This window comes from Pholcus phalangioides, unplaced genomic scaffold (assembly GCF_987345545.1).
Source record: "Pholcus phalangioides strain wild (caught in Gottingen) unplaced genomic scaffold, Ppha-v1.0 ptg000042l_1, whole genome shotgun sequence".
In the NCBI taxonomy this organism is placed as follows: Eukaryota; Metazoa; Arthropoda; class Arachnida; order Araneae; family Pholcidae; genus Pholcus; species Pholcus phalangioides.
This window is the reverse complement of record NW_028301628.1, coordinates 19,066,093-19,086,921: the sequence shown is the minus strand read 5'-3', so window position 1 is coordinate 19,086,921 and position 20,829 is coordinate 19,066,093. Positions and strand designations below refer to the sequence as shown.

At 36.1% G+C, this 20,829-nt stretch overlaps 1 protein-coding gene across 2 annotated transcripts; it reads left to right on the top strand.

Moving 5' to 3' along the window:
• Positions 1-1,887: 1,887 nt before the first annotated feature.
• On the top strand, positions 1,888-20,714 carry LOC149064581 (putative RNA-binding protein EIF1AD). Of its 2 annotated transcripts, none has more exons than XM_089254954.1 (5): positions 1,888-2,020; positions 3,612-3,708; positions 6,409-6,517; positions 7,736-7,844; positions 20,098-20,714. In XM_089254954.1, exons 2-5 carry the CDS (start codon positions 3,622-3,624, stop codon positions 20,267-20,269), a joined length of 477 nt encoding a protein of 158 aa, XP_089111080.1. In that variant the 5' UTR covers positions 1,888-2,020; positions 3,612-3,621; the 3' UTR covers positions 20,270-20,714. The 2 variants fall into 2 exon arrangements, with proteins under 2 accessions (XP_089111080.1, XP_089111081.1); XM_089254955.1 differs by lacking the exon at positions 1,888-2,020 and adding an exon at positions 2,863-2,917 and having other exon boundaries at positions 20,098-20,597.
• Positions 20,715-20,829: the final 115 nt, after the last annotated feature.

Sequence of the window (20,829 nt, the reverse complement as noted above, 5' to 3'; positions counted from 1 at the left end):
CTAAAAAAATAAATGTTTAAATCTCCCCTTTCATTTCTTCCTTTCTTTTTTTGCAAATTATAAACAACGCAAATAATTATTTGCATTATTTATAATTTTTCAAGGATAGAAAATAAAAGAAGACGAAAATAACTTCAATCGACATTATTGCTATTAACATGGCCCCACATCATGCAGCAAGGCCCTTAGGATGGAATATTTGGTGGGCTCCTGTGTGTGTGTGTGTGTCCATCCTTTTCAAAAGCCTTAGCCGCTGTGCGGTCGTGTGGGCATCGTACTGCACTCTCGTCCTGAGGATCCAGGTTCGAACCGCGTTAATGGCGCAGTGGTGGCCGGCTGAAGCTGGTTTTCTGCGGTTTTCCAGCTTCGAGGCACGGATGTGAGCCGGTTTCCTATTTGAAAAAGTCTCTCTAAGTTCGCCTGGCAGAGAGCAGGCAGACCTACAATACGATTCAAGCCTTTCTATCTTTACGTTACAGCACGAACACGAAACAAGTGCAGTGCAACTCGACAACGTTAATACGTTTGGGCCACACATGTACTCAGAACACACATTCCGGCGTGTGCCGATTCGTTAGAAATTCCGTAGAGGGATGTGCATCAGGTGCATATACGGTTTAGTAGTAGTAGTCTTTTCAAGAGCCCCTTCCATAGTGAATTTATAGCGTGAAAATAATAATGAAGGGACGGAGCTGCGTTAGTTCCACCCTTGTGTGGGTCGTGGTTATCAAAGCGTGTTGGTAGAGGCGTCAGGTTTGTATGCTCATGGCCCACCCAGTTAGGGTGTATATCTTCGTTGTAGCTGACTCCATATTTTTCTTACTTCTTCACGAATTTCTTTGGACATGGTTACTTTTTAACGTCATTTTCGGCATTTCCAAAGTGGACAATGACCATTTTCATCACGTCAATTTTGAGACAAATTACGGCGTACCAAAAACGTTTTCATTGACTTCAGGTGACAGCATGGGTACTTTGAGCATGAACATAAAAAAAATCGAACCATTTAGCATCCATCATGAAAAAAAGTCAATTCACTATATTTATTTAATCTAGACTTGTTTTTCCGTGCAGGGCCGCAACTACGTACTATGTCAGCCGAGGCAAGCACGCATTTTCGCGCCTTAGTGTAATGTAAAAAGACCAGATAATTTTATTGCGAATTTTTTTTCCATTGAAATCACTCAAAGCAAATGAAATTATACTAAAAAATTATATAATCTTACCATTTTATTGTTATTTCAAAATGATATCAATTTGAATAAAGAAATTGTGTATTTACCTATGAGCTGAAATTCTGTAGCAATTTCACATATAATAGTCACTTTTTTCCCCTCCCTTCCATCTTTATTTCTTGATCTCTTAAATTAATTTTAATTGTTCTAGTTCTGATCTTTCTAGTAAAAATTGGAACTGCGGAACATTTCCTGTAGCGGTATAGTGTTACCCGCTGCCATTTTTTGGAACATTCTGTTTGAACTTGTGTTTTGCCATGTTTCTGGTTGTGGTAAAAACAGAGTCGATATTTTCAGGTCCGGGGGCAGAGGCCCCCCTTATCGGCCGAGGATCGCGGAGCGAAGCGACGGGGTTCGCCCGAAGGTATTATATTATACATCATTATTATTATTATCATCATTATGTTATACTACTATTAAATGATATATCACTGTAACATTATGCGCGAGCAGTCATGACGAAATAAAAGCGAAATCGTGAATGAACACTGGTGTTTAGTGATAAAGTTGCCGCACACGTAACAGCCGGAGGCACACTTTAAACTCGAAGAAAAGTAACCCTCCCATATTGCGCATCCGCGTAAACCTGAATCACGACTACTATATCTTGTTCTTCGAAAAGCCTCAAATACGGGTTGAATATCATCATATGGTCACGATATTGTTATGGATCACAAACAAAAGATCAAAGCCGTCCGTGTAAACTTTTTTTTCCGTTTTCCTCTGAGAGATATAATTTCTTGTAAAATTTCACGCTCCATAAAAGTCTTGTTGCGTCCATGAACGTACGTTGTTTGTTTTTAATTTCTTGAATATATTTGCCGTTTATTCATTCAGTCCTTTTTCACTCGAAACTATCGCACTATTGTATGCTCGTGTCCTACTAATGCTTTTTCAGTATGGATTATTATTATCCATAATATTATGTCCACGACGCGTGCGTGCCTTTTAGAAAGATTTAAAATTTTCAGAAATAAAATGTGAATGATGTAAATTTTGAGATTAAAATATTATATCCAAATTTTGCTACTGCGAGACATGCGGTGTTTACGTTTGTATCAGAGGAGATTTCGCCGCCGTTCTTCCATTCTAGTTGAATTTGTTTTACCACTCACTCCTCGAATTTGCCGCCCTATGCTAAAAGACCCGCTTAGCTTCCCCACACTCCAGTAAATATGTCTTTAAGTCACTCTTTTGAGCACTCCCATCCTTGCACACTGGAGGTCACCCTTTTGGTCACACACTATACAAGGACATAGCATGTCTTCTTGGAAGGGGCTTAAAAGGGTTATTATACAAAATAAATGAAAAAAATATTTTTTTAGGGCCCCCCCCCCATTCATCTCGAAATGAGATAACATTTGTTATCTCATTTATAATTGGTAATTTGTTTTGGCGTAATTTTTTTTTCACCTAATTGGGCCTTGCACCAAAAAAAAAAAACCAATCCAATAGGCCTATTGATAATTTCATGCATATTTATTGCATACCTGCTCCAGTTTTTTGCATGTGCAAAAAGGTTTTTAAATAAATTTATATTTAAATAGTGAGCTGAATCTGTTCATCATTACTATTGGTCATACTTTTTGTCGTGCTCACTGACCTTTCCCCTTACTCCCTAGGTCACTCTTTTGGTTTATTCTGTGTTCTTCCTTTTGTTCTCTGGCAGATGTGGATTTATGGTGGGCTATACAAATTCTTCTGTCCCTTTTTCCATTTTATTAATTTTCTTGACCAATCGATCTTCAAATTTGCCACCCTGGCAAACTTGCTGCTAAGGTCCGGTAAAAAAATTTGTCACCAGTTTCTTCAAGAATTAATGAAAAATTAATAATTTCTAGGTGTAATAGAAAGCTATCGTAAAGCTCCAAAATATAAAAAGTCTTTGTCAATTTATATTTAATATAATTTTCCTATACCGCAAAAAACCCCCCCAGTAAAATCAAGGACCTACTGTGTATCGATTCATTGAATAATATAAATGTAAAACAATATACTTTGTCATACCAGGATTGAGCAAATCCCAGGTCACCGTGGCAACTGAAAAATTGGTATTGGTGCTTAAAGATTGTCCAGTGCTGTCTTAGGCCAGGATTACATTATGAAAGTTTTGGAAAAGTTCTTTTATAACACTTGAAAAATGCAACCAATAAGTGTATCTAATATATACTATCTATTACATTCAAATAAATTTAGCCAATAGGCTTATTGATTGTTTTCCTAAGTTTTTGTAAAAGATCTTTTGTTAAACTTTTACAGTGTAATCCCAGCCTTATACACATGAAATTTGATATGTTGTATTGCTATAAGATAAAAGCATCGATGTCATGTGCCTGCGATAACTAACTTTGTTGTTTCATGGGTAATTTTTTGCAGTCAATGAAAAATGGCAAAAATACTAAAGAATAAATATGTGATGGAAGAAGTATTAAATAGTTATGAAATGCCATCGAAAGACCAACAAATAGTCAAAGTGAGTGAAAGTCACTGCTTTTTTACAATAAATTTTTGGTACTGAACATTTCATGTCTTTTTTCCATGAATAATATGTCGTTACAAAGATCAAATTTATATGCAGAAAAACATAGTTATTGTATACAGTATATATTTATATACAGTTAAATCCTGTTTTAACAAACACTTTTCTAATCCCCCAGATAAGTTTATATAGAAACAATGCAAATATCTGGAATTCCTTTATAACGAAATTTTGTTTTAACGAAGTGATTTCTACAGTCTCTTAGAGTTCGTTATACTGCGATTTGACTGTATATGTTATTTGTCCTAATCTCTTGTTGTCTCTGTGAAAGAAATGGAGAGGGAGTGAGAATGCCCCCCCCCCCCCGAATCTATTTATCAGTCTAAGTCTCAGTCTAATTACCCTTTGTGTTAACAATGACCATGGTAAAACAAAAATTATCAAATGTTTTTTATAGCAAAATGACAAAAAATGACCCGTTCAAAACCTGGAATTATGGCAGTTGTCACCTGTAATTTGAATTATCAGCAGGTACTTTTCCATTATAACCATCCGCTTAGTGCCTTTTTTGTCTTGGCGAATTCACACCGCCAGTTTGGCTCAGCTTCTTTCCTGTTGAGTTTTCTCAGAGTCGGTTTGGCTCTCTTATGCAACCACATTTTTGTTACTCTTCAGTTAAAAACCATATAGTTTTTCCTCACAATGGATATCAAAATTTAGGATTTGCTAAAGGACAAATAAGGGGCCATCCTATTTCTTCAAAACAGAGGTATTCTTTAAAAAGAAAGAAAGTGTTCTTATAATCACCTCATGGTAATAAAGTGGTTTCAAATGAAAGGTGACTTGAAGTCGAAATAGCAATGTAGTGTTTGCTCTTGTTGGAAAGTGAAAGGTGTTGGTGCTTCCTGGTTCACACATAATGGCCAAGAACCCTAAATATCTTGTCAACAAGCCTAGTATTGCACCAAAGGCATGTAGTAAGAATCAAGTCAAAATGTGCCAATTTGGTGTCAAAAATGTGTTGGATGGTAATAACAGAAAAATACTGATCAGTTCATCAACTTCTCTTTAGGTTTTTACTCTTTAGGCAGTTTTTAACATTTCCCTGGTCCGCATTACAATCGCCACAGTGGAAATCACTAAATGCTCTACAAAATGGCACACCTTTTTTTTAAGAATGTTTTGCTGATTTTTTGCATATAATAGTGCTTCCCCCCACCAACTCTGAGAATAAAAAAAAAAACATAGGAAGAGAAATACTCTGATGTTTTTTTTACATTATTTATACTTTTCACATATTTCTACCCGGAAGGGAAGAAAACAGTCTCTCCTCCTCTGTTATCAAACTTTCAATAAAGCTGACTCTGCCCATTGGCAGTTCGAAAATCATCAAACGTAGTTTTCTCACATTTTTAGCCTTTCAGATTTTTTCAAATGTGTCATTCCAGTTAAATCAACTTTAATTTACATGCTGTACAATTTAATTTGGCATGTACATTGCAACCAAGTATTAGTGTTAAGGCACATAAACATTATCAAGCAAAACATGTAAGGTAAGATTCTCCTGGAGTGGTTCTAATCCATTCTTGGGGAAACAAACTTCCTTTGTGTTCATTGGAAAAATGGACTCCCGGTGGTCCGGTTCGAATGACTCAAAAAGGATTAGTCGTTGTTCACAATGCCATGCACATTACTGAACAACCAATTGCGAATGCTTACATTACATGATCTGCTCACTAATGTATGTGCGTCTTTAAGCAGATAACTTGCTGGAGTTAGTATATTCAAGATAAGTTTGCTGTAATCTAATTGCTTGATTCTCCTCTCTTCATGTTATATTCATTACCCATAGTAGCGCCATATTTAGAAATTCTAAGAATTCACAGAATTTTTTATTTGAGATTTTAAGAGAAGCAGATTCAACAGATTTAGGTCTGAGGAAGTTCCAAAATTTGGTAGGATTTGTTTTTAAGTAATTTGGTAAAGAGGGAGATAGGTACTTGGACTTTTAGGTGGAGATGAGGTTCTTGAGACTCCGAGTGGAGGTCAAAATTAAGGATTTTGGGTGCATTAGATTTGTTGGATTATTATTAATCCAACAATTAATAATCTTATAAAGATGTAATGCAAACATGTAAATATTTTTTGAATGAAAATTCAGTATCACATTTTTGCTCCCAAAAAAACCTTTAAAATATACATGTTCTAAACACTGCACTATGCAGCAAGTTTTAGAATACATAAACTGACCTTAAAATAAAATTTTAACCTGAAAGCAACACATTTTCTTCGAAAACAAACTATTTACCCAAAAAAAGAAACTATTTTCCCCAAAAAACCCAGCTGGAGGGAAATAAGTATCTACCCGGGGAGCAAATTTGACAACCCTGTTTAGAATTTTAGAATGGTTACGATCATGGATTAATTATTAAATGAACTCCCCCCCCCCCCCGCCAATTTTTTTTCACGAGAAATCCTTGTTCTCAGCTGATATTCAGAATAATATCTAAATATTAAACATTTTCGGTTATTTCTTCTGATTGTTATTCAAATGTATAATAACTGGAACAGTCATTTAATGAATTAAGGGAAAGATGTGAAATACATAATTTACGTGGATTTAAAGGTGTTTTTTTGCCTCAAAGTTGATATTGATTTTTTTTCTGTGAGATATTTATAAATTTTATTTTCTAGGTATTAAGTGGAAGAGGAAACAATCTTCACGAAGTTGTCACTGCCGAGGGAGATACCTTTCTTGCCAGCATGCCTACAAAATTTAGGAAAAGCATTTGGATTAAAAGAGGTAGGTAATTATATAATATCAAAAGGGGTTATCTCTTTATATCATTATAAAATTGCTCACCGATATGATCGTTTAAGGAGATTATTTTTCTTTTGTATGCATCAATTACTTCATTATAGCATAGGTACCAATGTTTGCATCAATTACTTCATTATAGCATAGGTACCAATGTTTGCATCAATTACTTCATTATAGCATAGGTACAAATGCTTCCAATTTTCCAGCCTTAACAAAATCTTCCAGTTGAAAACCAGATTCTTCTCATTTTCTGTATTTATTCATAGAAAAAATCCTCGAATTGTGGCTTTGCATAAATTAAATATACCAAAAGAAAACCCCTGAGTACTTGTAATCCTAGGTTGATCAGGTTTCCTCAAAAGAAATATGGGAAATAGGATTCCAAATACAGGGCAAAAAATAACTATGCCAACTATCTCTAAATTTGCTAAAAAATCACCAAAGTTGAGAGATGGAGTGCTACTGCAAGTCACAGAAATCAAAATGAATTGTACAGAAATATGTTTAAAATGACTGATATATGAGAAAAATATTTATATTCATAGTTGAATGAAATATGTATATAACATAATTTATAAAATTGGCAAAATAATTTTAACCCTTGATTTCAGTGAAGAATAAGAAGAGAATTCAGTGAAGAATTCAACAGACCTCATCATAGGCGTACGCAAAATTTTCTGAAGAGGAGTTTTCATTTTTTTCTCCTTCTCTGGGGAGGGGGGGGGGGTTAAGTTTTTTCCAGCAAAATAACACTATAATCTCGGCTTGGGGGAGGGGGTTAGAACCCCAAAACCCCCCTTCGCGTATGCCAATGGACCTCATTGAAAATGTAAATGTGGAACATTTTTATTATAAAAGTCAGGACTGTCCAGAATGACGGGAAAAACTAGCATGTTCCAGAGAAATTTGTCATTTGGTCACCCTATGCAACTCTCAGTTTTCCTTTTCTTTTTTATTTGTATGACATGTTTTCTTCAGCAGCAAAATATTTCGTCACTTGACAAATTACAGATTTTTCAAGTCTGGGAATCAGCACCTTTGCCAATGATTCATCACGTGGTTTGAATATTCTGTTATGCTGAGAAAATGTTTTTATCATTGCATCTTCCCCCCCCCCCTTCCCATTTCTTTTTGAACTTATAATGTAAACTTGAATTAAAATGTCTATACTCTTCGAATGACTAGTTATTTTTGTTTCAGGGGATTTTGTTGTAGTGGAGCCGATAGCTGAAGGACTAAAAGTAAAGGCTGAGATTGTACGGATTCTGCTGAAAGATCAGATAAAATATTATAAATCAATAGGAATATGGTGAGTTAATCACATGAAGCGATATTATAAAATAATCACATGGATAAAATTTTGTTTATATATATATATATATAGACGAAATTTTATCCAATTACTGTTATTTGAAGATTTATCTACATATCTAAAGTTTTCAAAAACTAATTTAACACGGTCTAACAAATGTGTGCTTTTCTGATGAATTAGATACCAGAATTATCTGTGTCAGTGGTGCATAAATACTAGAGCTCAGAAGTTCAGGCAAAATGTGCCATAAATGCCTATTTCTTTATTCTTTTGCTTTTATCCACAAAGTTTTGTCTGCGCTCACCAAAAACCAATATGAATCTGGCATAAGGAACCGATATGAATCTGCAATAGTGAAAATGATTCATGCCAACACCTCAGGGCAAGGGGTAGTGCACATGGGAGCCCAGCCAAAATTTAGAAAAAAGTGATTTTTGTTTGTAGCTGTTCTGCACATTGCACAGTAGCACCAAATAGTCAGTAGTGAGAGGAAAAAGACTTGGTCCACTACAAAAAGCTTTTCTTCTTCCTTGTCTGTCCCTTCTTTTAATCGTTGTCTAGAAAAAAAAATTAAATGGCAATAGGAATCACATTTTGTGATCTCCGAGTGGGAGGGGGCATTGAATTTATAAAAATAACCATTTGTACACGATTCATAAAACAAAAGAATAGCAGACCCTCGTAAAATCGGACATGTTTGTCTTTTGCCAATTTGTTGATAATTGCAGAATTTTCCTATACCAATTTCCAGGAAACTTTCCTCCATCTTCCTCAGAAGACGTTGGCGTCAGTATTGACTGGTGCCAATACCGACTATAGTACAATTCTCTTGCATAGGCCTTAGCCTACAGTATTGTATAAATAAAGAAATAGAAACAGGGGAATATGGGGAAAAAAGAACAAAAAAAACATGGCAGAAAATAAAAAATCTCATCTCGCTCTCCTTCCCCATGAACTAGAAACTGTCTCTTAAGTTTTCTGTTGGGTCGCTATCAATGGAATCGCAAGTTGTAGATGCTGGTAGATATATCATTGGCATCCCCCTTCCCAATGTCCATCAAGTGACCAATCATAGGAAAATATTTAAGTACTGCTGCAATATCTCCACCAATAGGTTCATGTGGGAAAAATCTGCTCGAAAGAAAGAGAAAATGAGGAAGATTCTCATGATCTTACCTACAGTGAGTCATTTTTCCCCATAGTTCTGAAATGCCTATGTCTCTGACAGGCGTGGATCCAGGGTGGTGTGTTGGGGGGGGGCAATTTTTTACTGTGAAGATATCGATTCGTGAGACCCAATCTAGTGTCCGCAGGTGCCAAACGTACTTAAAATAAAAAACTAATAAAAAATTAATTAAGAATTAAAATTATTTAAAACTTTCAATTAATTTTCATTTAAAAAATTAATTGAACATTAAAATTAATTACGATTACATTTAATTGAAAATAAAAATTAATTTAAATGAAATTAATTAAAAATTGAAGGCAGTTAAACATTAAATCTAAATTAAAATTTATATTTATAAAAATAATATTTTTTCAATATGCAACATACTAATTTAAAAAATTGCTTGCTAACTTTACTGGTGTTACAATTAATGAATAAGCTGTTTTTGATAATAAATTTGAACGTTTGTGCTGGCTACCCTCGCAAAAAATACCGTACGAAAAAAAAGTTTGAGGTGCAGACTGAATAATGTGTGTTATATTTATAAACATTGTAAGGAATTCTGATGCACATTACCAGCTCAAAATGTTTTTTTATTAACAGTATCAAGAGCAGTTGTACAAATAAATAAAAAATTTGCAGATGAAAAGGGAGCAGAATATGAAAAACATATGAAGAATTGGTATTTTAAAATGTTCCTAAAATACTACTTCTTCCTCCTTCGTTTGATAAAAATTAAAAATTAAGGCTCACAGTTAACCGGACAAAACAATGTGCACAAATAAAAATTCATCCGAATGTATTCGATAAATGCTTTTTTCCAGCTTTTCAAGTCAAAGTAGATAGATACGTTCCGTTTAAATTTAATTTTTTTGATCCCTGTGAAAGTATTAAACGTTTCTTTGTGACGTTATGATAACAATTAGGCAAAATAATATGAATAAAATAAGGATCTTGGTCAACCAGAGGAAATGAATTCTAAGCTAACTTGGATACAAGAAACCTCGTTTAAGAGAGACGATCCTTGAACATTTGAAAGAAGAAAAAAAATCTAAAGCCCTGATCATGGCCTCCACATCCTAGAGCGGGACCCCTAGGCTAAAGTCTCTAGTGGGCCCCCAGACCAGACTTTTCACGGGCCCCTTTATAGTTAATTTATAGCTTAAAAAAACAAAAAAAACTGATGAGAATCGTCCCCGGCCCTGTCAGCTCCACCCTTGGGAGCATGAACTTGACGCACAACAACAAAGTAGTTATCAAATAAATAGGTACTACGCGCACACATAATGACAGCACCCTTACTCGGGTCGCACTGAGCTTGTAAAAAATTCTTGTGACCGCTCAAACTTTAAATGACTTCATGCTTTCAGATAAAAAGCTGAACCTATGCGGCGCAGCTTTTGTCCTCTCATATGTAGAGTCCGTGATAAGGCAGTTTCGGTTTCAGTACAGCACAGGGTAGATGTTTTCCCTGTTCAGATTTTGAATGCAGGTGATGGAATTGGCCAATTGAGCTTTGTTTACATCAGTGATTCCAGGTGAGCCCTCTGTGGTCTGTCTCGTTCGATAGAGAATTCTATCTATTTGCCGGCAGATCCATGTGGGGCCCTCAATTGGCTCAGCTTGTCTCGTACTAATTCATATCAGGTCAGTACTTCCCACTCTGCACTGGACCCGACCAAAGGGACTTTGTTTCCATCCATGGGGTCCCTAAGGTGGTCCCTCTTGTTTCTCTCAATACCGTGTTTATTATTTACTCATGATCTGCTTGGCGTATGCACTGAAAAGGTTCGGAATCGCTGCTGGAAACTCAAGCATCCAAAGCCGAGCTACACTCACACCAGCAACTTTTCGTGTTCATGTATACGCTTCGAGGACTTGGCGATTGGTGTAGGGAACATTAAGCAGTCTTCTTTCAGTTACTCACATTCTCGACAGTCTATTTTTCTTCCTGTGAACAATTTTATAGCACACCAAACTTGTATCCTCTCTTAAAATGAAAATAAGTACTACACACAGTAAAACACCCATTTATGACATGTCTGTATTTACAAATAATACCTTTAACTTCCTCCTTTATCACTTATAATTTTCAAACGAGAGGATAAAATTAAAAAAATTACAAATTTCCAGCTTTGTATATCCGATTTATGAAAATGTTTTGCGTCTAAAACCCACATCTTTGTCTTCAAATAAGGTTTCCCATACTACTACGTATAGGGTCAGACTTTCAATAATCTCTCCAGTAATCCAGTGTTTTTAGGCCGGTTTTCTCCGAGCATAGAAGAGAAAAACATAGTGCGCACATGTTTATGAGCAGAAGTTTGTTATTTAAATGGACTTTTTCAATCAATTTGCAGCAATTCGGTGATTTCGTTAACCCAGTACACCCTGGTGTGATATGTGCTAGATTAGCGAGAGTCTACTGTACTAATAATTCATACCTCTATTAGTTCTAGAAAAATTGAATTCCATCAGCCTTTTTTTTTGCTGGTAATTTTTCAGTTTTTCCCCTCAATTCTTTTTTTTGCAACACTGATTTTAACCATCCTCATGCCCTATTTACAGGAGAACTAAATGGGCTATAGCCCAGGGCGGCAAGTTCAGAAGGTCGGCAAATTTGAGGATTGAGTGGCCAAGAAAATTAGCAAAATGGAAGAAGGGCGGTAAATTTTTATAACCCTCAAATAAACCCACCTCTGCCCAGACAGCAAGCAACCGTGTCAGTGAGTGACCTAGAGAGTTTGCAAGCACGTGAATGAGCAAAAGCGTGACTTAGAGCGTGAGTAAGAATGTGAATGATCAAATGAGTGACATAAAGAGTGAGGGACCAGTTCAGTGAGTGGCCTAGAGTCAGCCGTCAGAAGCGTATACTGGGCCCTCGGAAAAAGTAATTTTTCTGAGCCCCCTACCTGGCGAGACACATTTACTTTTAAAATTTTAAAACCAGAGGCCCCCTCTGCATTTGAGGCCCCCGCCCGCGGGGAATGCGTTAAGACGGTATTATCTAGAGCGCGTGTAAGTAACGAAAACATTACCAAAACCAGCATCAAACACGTGTGTGACGAAAACAGGGTGCAAACATGTAAATGACTAAAAGGTCCTTCCCATGAGAGTTTGCTAGGGGACGCTGGGTAAGATAATTAAAGTTAATAAAAGTTTTTGTTGGACATAAACCGCAAAAACCACAGCCGGCGTGAAGTAAACCGTACTTGTTCTGTCATTCACAAAGGAAGACGGTCGTTCCTCTGCCTTTGTATTGAAAGCCTTAAAAATTATTGCTTCCCAGAGGCTCGAGACGACCGCGGATCCTGACAAAGCCTTTAATTATCTTACCCAGCGTCCTCTAGCAAACTCTCGTGGGACGGACCTTTAAAAGAGTGACTTTAACACAGGTGTATTTGCAGGAGTGGGGGGGCTATAACATGGGATGGAAAATTTGTGGATAGAGTAGTCGAGAAAATTAGACTAGAGTGGAAGGGCGGTGAAATTTGAATAGCCTACAGGCGGCAAAACCGTAAATGCACTTCTGACTGAACATCAAAATTACTCTCAATCTCCTAACCTGAATCTCTGGTTCGGTTTCAAATAAACAACTCATAAAGGATGAAAACTTTAATTTGGAACCACCTTAGCACGAGTTTCAGAGAATTACTAATCAGGAAATGTAAAATCTTGGAAACACAAATACACGAAATACTAAATGGTAAATCTTGCTTATTCGAATAGGACGTCAAGATAAAATATGAAAATGTTCTTAAATATGAAAATATAGCATTGAAAAGTTATTGAAACAAGTATAGACTGTTTTCGATAGCAAGAAATAATTGACGCATATTTCAATAAAATATGTGGGTACTAATTTGTCTGCATAATTAAGGAAAAATTAAGAGCAAAAGAGCTTCCTAATGAAATTCTAATATTGCGTGATTTAAAATAATAAATTTCTTATTCAATTTTGTGCAGACTATATGGTTGTCAAAAACCTATTCAAAAACAGTTTTTCGCCGCAGATACGTTAAATAGCAAAAGCTTACTTTCATGCAAATTGGAATGATTGTAATTAATATTTAATTATGATTATAAAGTGCACAATATTAATTTTCAGATTTTTTGTCTGAAAAGATGGTGGTTAAATTTAATTCCTGGTGAACATCCAACACCACACAATCAATTTTATATAGTGGATTCCACTTATAACGTTGCTCAAGGCCGAAACATGGGAAGAGGAGGTAGGTTTGATGCCCCGGGCGCTGGACCGGAGGGGGGTGTGAATTTCAACCTTTTACCTGCCCTTTAACATTACAAGGGACACCAAGATGCTGACCAAGCATCTGGTTGCGGCACTGCTCTTAGAACCTTTTCCCACTTAGTGCGATTCATTTTCATGGTCCCATCTTCAACTAATGCTATAAAGACGTTGCAAACGGAAAAACGACTTTTATGGTGGTTTTTGCAAAAGCGTAATACGCGCGATCCACTTATAATGTTTAATCCAGGTACTTATTTCAAATTATAAAGGCTTTAATTATTAGATGGGGCCGAAGCCTATATTTTCATAGATATTATAGAGAAGCTATGTGTGTGTGTTCAAATGCTCACCTTCTGCAGCAGGGCTTTTGAGCTACATTTTCGAGGGGGGGGGGGGGGGCTTTGCTGAGATTTTTCATACTTTTAGGCCCCACTATAGTAAATTTGTAGTGAAAATCAAAAAAATGATGAGAATCGTCCTGAGCCCTGTTAGCCTCACCCTGTGGGGAACCCCCCGTTAATGTCATTATCAGTGAATCCGTAAGCGAATGCAGCTTCATTCTCTGGGAAAACCCCAGATGTGCTACAAAAGCAATAGAATTAATTTTCTTAACACCCATTTATTTTAAAATTTTTAAATTTTTACTTACCAAAAACAGTTTTTTTCTAAATATGGCCATTTTTTTATCCACGTCAAGCTTGCGTGTTTCAGGACTGAATTAAAAAAAAAAAGATAACAAAGACTAGAAAACGATGATTCATCTTATTTGATGGCTTGTGCTTTATTGCGCATTACCAAGAAAACTGAAGGGTGTAAATTTTTTTGCCTCTCTACACGAGCCCTTAGGCGCTAGGCAGCGTGACAGCCGAATCGTATGGAATCCCTATAGAACCTTGGTGGGAATACAATTGACCCTCCTCCGGCTATGACTTCTTTATTTTTTCGACCTTACCAGCAGAAGAAATCTCAAGGTGGAACTTGGGGAACAAATTTTAGGGAAAGGAATTTTGAGAAAAAAAGGAAATTAATTAAAAAAAATAAGGATTAATAAAGAAAAAAAGTGAGGTAACTGGAGTTATGTTTGCTTGAAGGCTCTTGGGAGAGGCGATCGCCCCTTCACCTATTGTTTAAAGGCTCTTGGGGGGGGCGATCGTCCCCCGTCCCCCCCCTGGATCCGACACTGGTCTCTGAATTAATTGTTGTAAAAGTAAGAGCAAAAATGTCGACGTTGTTTATCTTGATTTCCAGAAGGCATTCGATCGGGTCCAACATGGCAAACTCTTGAAGCGTTTACACGAGATTGGAATAGGGGGCAACTTGCTGAATTGGATAGAATCGTGGTTAAGAGACAGGTCGCAACGAGTTATGGTGAACGGGGAATTCTCTGGTTGGACAGACGTCACAAGTGGAGTTCCTCAGGGAAGTGTCCTTGGCCCCATACTTTTTTCACTTTTTATCGATAAACTCGATCAGGGTATCAATGGAATTACTAGCAAATTCGCAGATGATGTGAAGCTAATGGGGGTAATCGGGAATGAAAGCGATAGGGAGTTGCTCCAGACCAACTTAAACAAGATTGCAGCATGGGCAAATGAATGGAGCATGACGTTTAGCGTAGATAAGTGCATGGTCGCTCATTTTGGTTCGAACAACCCACGGTTCTCTTACGAGTTGAATGGTGTCACTATCCCGGATGCAACTAGAGTCACCGATTTGGGAATTCTCATTGACGAGCGACTTAAGTTTTCTGAGCATTGTTCAGCGGTTGTCAAAAAATCGAATAGAATGCTTGGTCTCATTTTCAAAAAGGTCTCTTCGCGTTCTCCTAAAGTCATTCTTCCGCTTTTTCGAGGCTTAGTTCGTCCTGGACTGGAGTATGCTGTAAGGTTTTGGAGACCATACCTACAGAGGGACATAGACTTGGTTGAAGGGGTGCAGAGAAGAGCTACGCGTGTCCTTATTGGCACACAGGGCTTGAGTTATGAAGAAAGACTTCATTTTTTGAATATGTTTACATTTAATGAACGCAGGTGTCGAGGAGATATGATCGAAGTGTTCAAAATTTTCAATGGGATGGATAGGATGGACCATGAACTTTTAGTACACCGCCAATCGACTGCTTTTACAAGGGGACACCAGTATTGATTGGTGAGGGACAATGCAAGGTTATGGTGTCGCAGGGAATTTTTCTCCAATAGGGTTGTTAATAAATGGAATAGCTTACCCCCGGAGGTAGTAAATTGTAACACAATTGACACGTTTAAAAAGAAATACGATAAACATGTTGGGGTAAATCGAGAAGCTATCCATTCTTAGAATAAGACAACCATAAGTATTCTTTATGGGCATTGTATAATATTTTATCATGTGTATATATTGTTTGTAATTTGTGTTAATTGCATTTTTAATTGGGTTGCTGTATTTTTGAAACATATGACAACCATATTTTTATGGGCATCTTTTTATCAGCCACCTCGTTGGGCATTTTGCCTGTTGTGGCGTTGTATTTGTATTTGTATTTGTATATTTGTATACATGCATGAGATAGCTCCTCTTATAACACATGTGTTAGTCTCAGTAAAATTAATCATGCCCAAAGTATGCGTTTGTGCAAATAAAAAATTAGAAAATTTTGTGAAGGAGTTTGGCTGTGATGTGTTTCACTCACGGAAGTGTTTCGTTCTGCAAGCTATGTGAAAAATCGATCAACTTTGAAAAAATATTTAGTTCAACACTTGGAAACATCTAAACATAAATTAGCAAAAGATAGAAAAGTATCATCCGTGGTATCAATCTGTTTCCAGGAGTCCTCCCAAAAATTGCAGTTTTCTTTAGATTCATGCAAAATATTCATAAATGCCAGCTTTCCACTTTGGAAACTAGAACATGAAAATGTGCGGAATTTTTTGGCAAAGTGCACCAAAAATACCAACCAAAGTGTTCCCGATGAATCCACTTTAAGAAAGACATATTTGGATGAGTGTTACAAAGAAGTTCTTCATCGCATTCAAAATGACATTGGCACAAAAAATATATGGCTATCGATTGATGAAACAACTTGTTAACTGGAAGTTACATTGGGAATGCGATTGTCAGTACGATGGATTTTCAAGAAGAACAAAAATTGTTTCTGCTGACATCAAAGAATTGCAAAAAACAAACAGCACCACGATTGCTCAGTTATTCACCCAGTCATTAACTGTACTTTGGCCTGATGGCATCAGACATGAGAAAGTGCTATTGTTTTTGACAGATGCAGCCCCATACATCAAAAAAGCTTGGAATGCGTTGCAAGTTTTGTTTACCAACCTGCTGCATATGACATGTCTTGCGCAACATTGCACAGGATTGCAGAAAAAGTAAGAGGACTTCATCCAGAAGTAGATATGGTTATTTCCATGTTAAAAATTTTTTTTGGAAAAGCTCCTTTTCAAATTCTAGCCTTCAAGGAAATCACTCCTTACATTCAGTTACTTCCAAAACCAATTCATACAAGATGGGGCACATGGATATTAGCAGCCACATATTATTGCTCTAATTTTGACAAAATATCTGAAGTGGTGAATAGTTTTCCCTATGAAGATGTCATAGCAATAAAAGAGAAGCAAGGAACTACTTCTTAATTCCAAAGTCAGAAATGATTTAGCGTTCATATCAATGTATTTTGGAAAACTCCCTGAAGTCATTGAATCTTTGGGAAGGAGAAATATCCCTCTAATAGATGCATTGGAAATTGTGCTCAGAATCCTAAAAGAACTCTTCTGTTCCTGGCAAAACAGGTGAAGCAATCAAAGAGAAATGTCAAAAAGTGATTTCATCTTATCGCAACTTTGACATCATAAAGGACATAGGGAAAGTTCTAACTAGGGGATACCATGGTGGATCTGCATATTTTTCCAACCATTACAAGTTACTTCCGTTTCATGCCCATCACCTCTGTTGAAGTAGAGCAATCTTTTTCCCAGCACAAAACAATATTAACTGAACGCAGACAGAACTTGATGTTTGAAAATCTGAAGAAACACATCGTTATTACGTGCAACAAAAATATATTTTAGAGCTGAATCTATCTTTGGTAACAACCACATCACAATGTAAGTAGTATTTATTTCATATGGCTATATTCTTGATATTATATACAGTGAAAACCTATAATGATACTCAATATAACAGTAAATCCCTCCACAACGATATTTTTTAAAGTCTTGTCTAGAAATGCCAGTGTTCTAACATTAAACTGCTGTCGCTCGATATAATGATGACCCCCCCCCCCCCCCCCCCCCGTCTAGAGTACCGTTACATCAAGGTTTCACTGTATATGAAGCATTTTGTTATTATTTCACATGGTAATATCTTCTGTTGGCCAAAGCATATAACTCTTAATTTTGGTTCTTTTTTTTTTTCATTTTTTTACATTATAAATGCCTTTCTTTAGTGCTTATTTTGAACATTTTAGTGCCTTTTTTTACCATTTTCAGTGCCTAAACTTCCGGGCTCTAATGATTACATTTGTTAGTAAGTATTTTATCGTAATGGATAAATGTGGTGTATTTTAAAACTAATTTGTGATGAATTATCCAATGAGTTAAATGATTGTGAAAGCATGGAATAGGAATGTGAAAAAGTGACGATGGTGATATTGCTTCAATCAGAATAGTATGTAAGACACATGAGGTAAGGAATGAAACAAAAAATGTACAAGTTTTGTGAAGTACTGTTGCACAAAGGAAGCTGTTTTACCTATTATCATAGTTAAAAACTTACTAATACTACTTATGCACAACTGCTGAAAATTTCAATGAAATATTACAATATTATAATTGGCATAGTTTTGATACACACATACGAGGGTGTTCGGAAAGTAATGATACTTAATGCAGGGCTGGATAAATTGAAATAAACTCAGGAGCCAGTAAATTTGTTTAGGCACCGGGTATTGTCACAAAAATTTGAATTTCCTATTGTACTCACACGTGAAAAATTTTAGGTAGCTGCACAAATTTTTTAGTCACCATGGCAACCTGGTGACTGGGATTTGTCCAGCCTTGGCTTAAAGTATAGGCAGAAAAGTAATGTATCATTGCATAAGTTAGCAATGCTGACTTTGACCTTGATCCTTTTGCTTCTCCCTTGTTGTCTTTTGTCATTCCTCACCACAGTACACCATAGTCTGAGTCAAGTAGCAAGAGTTTACAATAGCAGCGATTATTCAGAATCCAGCCAATCAAGAAGAGTGCTCTGGCATAAGTTCTCTCAAATGTGAACGCCTAGTGGTTACTCACAAAGAAATTGTCATTTATGGGAACTGAATCTACAAAATGTAACGATGTGGGCTTGTGAAATCTTAAGGTAGGACTGATGTTTATGAATTCAAGTATTAATCATTATAGGTCAATATACCAATTAAGCATTGGTACCAAGTAATGTTTCATTGTCATTCATCAAGAACCAAGAAATTCAAAACTATGATTTCAGTGAAAAATCATTTCTGGAACATGATTTCTGTTCTGAGGCTTGATACCTCCCAGTAGTATGATTAACACTTTTATATATTTTTTATATATTGTCAAACCGGTAGCAGCTCTGATGGGCAAAAAGAATGTAATATTGAGAAGTGATGTTCTCCTACTTGGGCTTGTGCAGCAAATGTCACCAATAGTCTTCTCAGGCAGATCCAAGTGGTAAGTTTTGACCACAAACAGCGTGGACCCTGTAGCCAGTGTCTTTCCTTTGTTTCTTTAACTGAAAAAAAAGTCTTAGGACAACATATTCATGACAATTACACAATAAAAATGAAATTGCAATGTGGTTCTGGTAGCCGGCATCAGATTTCTATATCATTACTACTATTTTACAGCACACCAACTCTGGTCATATTGGCACCCTGCAATTTTCAACTGATGGAGTTGGTTAGGAAATGAAGGCACCATCTATAGGTGGTCACCCCAAGCTTGAGGTAGGTAAAGAACTAATTTTCAATGTTCTTTCCCTGGATCGAACCCTAACCCTGACAATGACCTTCATGGTGGAAGATGAGCATCTTACCTCTGCATCGCTTAGGCCCAAAAGCAGAATGTGACAAAATCTGCAATGTACGTTGCAGAACAATTTGGAAGAATTTTAAGAAAAAGTGCAAAAACACTATTACATGTATGGGGATTTTTACCGCAGAACATTTCTGTCAGCCGAGGGCTCGTTGCAGAACAGTGCTAAACATTCTGCTTTGGGGCACTTAGGTTAGGCACAACTCCATAACACTGGGATACAGAAACTAGTTTCCAAATCAAATAAATTTTGGGATAATAGTGGCAAATACATAGAAAAATAACGCATGAACTAGTGAATAATTTGTAGTAGGCATTTTTCCAAACAAAAATATTTTGAATAAATAGTAGTCACTGTATCTTCACTTTCCGAACACCCCTCATATATTGAAATATCTTAATGTCATTTGTAGAGGTAAAGGCCGACTGGTAGCAGGAATTATAGGTGGCGCCCGAGATTTGCTCTTATGGACAGAGAGAGTGAAAAAAAAAGTTGTTGTGCTGTTGTATTGTAGGCACTGTTATCTCTCTGATGTAATTTGTGTTTTGCTTAAATAAATTACCTTCCAAACAGCGTGTGGCTACACATTTAAATATCCTATTTTTTTGGAAAGTTCAGTGAAAATTGCCTAATGCCAATGTGTTGAAATAAAAAAGCTTTATTCAATAAGTATTTCGTTATAAAACTGAAGAAACTCTTGTGTTTATCAAGAAGTTCTCTCATATTCTGTTTTTTTTATGTGTGGTCCACATTTTATTCTTTCCCTATTTTTTTTCTTATTGCAGGCCAAAAAGCTTTGATGAATATAATAGCAATGCTGAGCAACGGTTCGATGAAGACAAAGATAGTGAAGACAGTGATGATGAACTGTTTGTGAATCAAAACAGACCAGATCCAATTATCTATTCTTCTTCTTCAGATGAATTTGAGTCACATGAAGCAGAGGAAAAAGCATAAAATAAATTTTTATATACATAAGGACCATGGAAATGCTTTCTAAAAGTGAGCAAGCCAAGTCTAAAATTACCTAACATCCTGTGAATATGTATATATGTCATCTAACATAGAAGATGTCAAGTGCAAGGAGAAATTCAACTTTTTGTTATGTTAACAAAGTTGATTGAATATTAAAAATGACTTTCTAATGAATAACTTTATATATTATTTTTTTTCCAAGTTAGTGGTTCGCAATTTTTCTTGTTTAACCCTTTAACTGCTCAGTAATCTATGAGTGATCGATACAATCTTGTAAAAAAAATTTCAATAAAACAAATGATGTGAATAATGTACATATATAATACAGTAATAAAGTACATATAGAATAATGTACATGTTATATTGAAAAAATTATATGTACAAAGATTCACAGAGAGATAAGTATGTACATCAATAAGTATGTTTTAAAATTATTTTTTTTCGTAACTAACGAAATAATGAGACTTAAAAACAGTGACAAATTTTTTTGTTCAGTTGAAGAGTTAAAGTAGTCCTTTTTTCAGGTGTGTGTGTAACACACA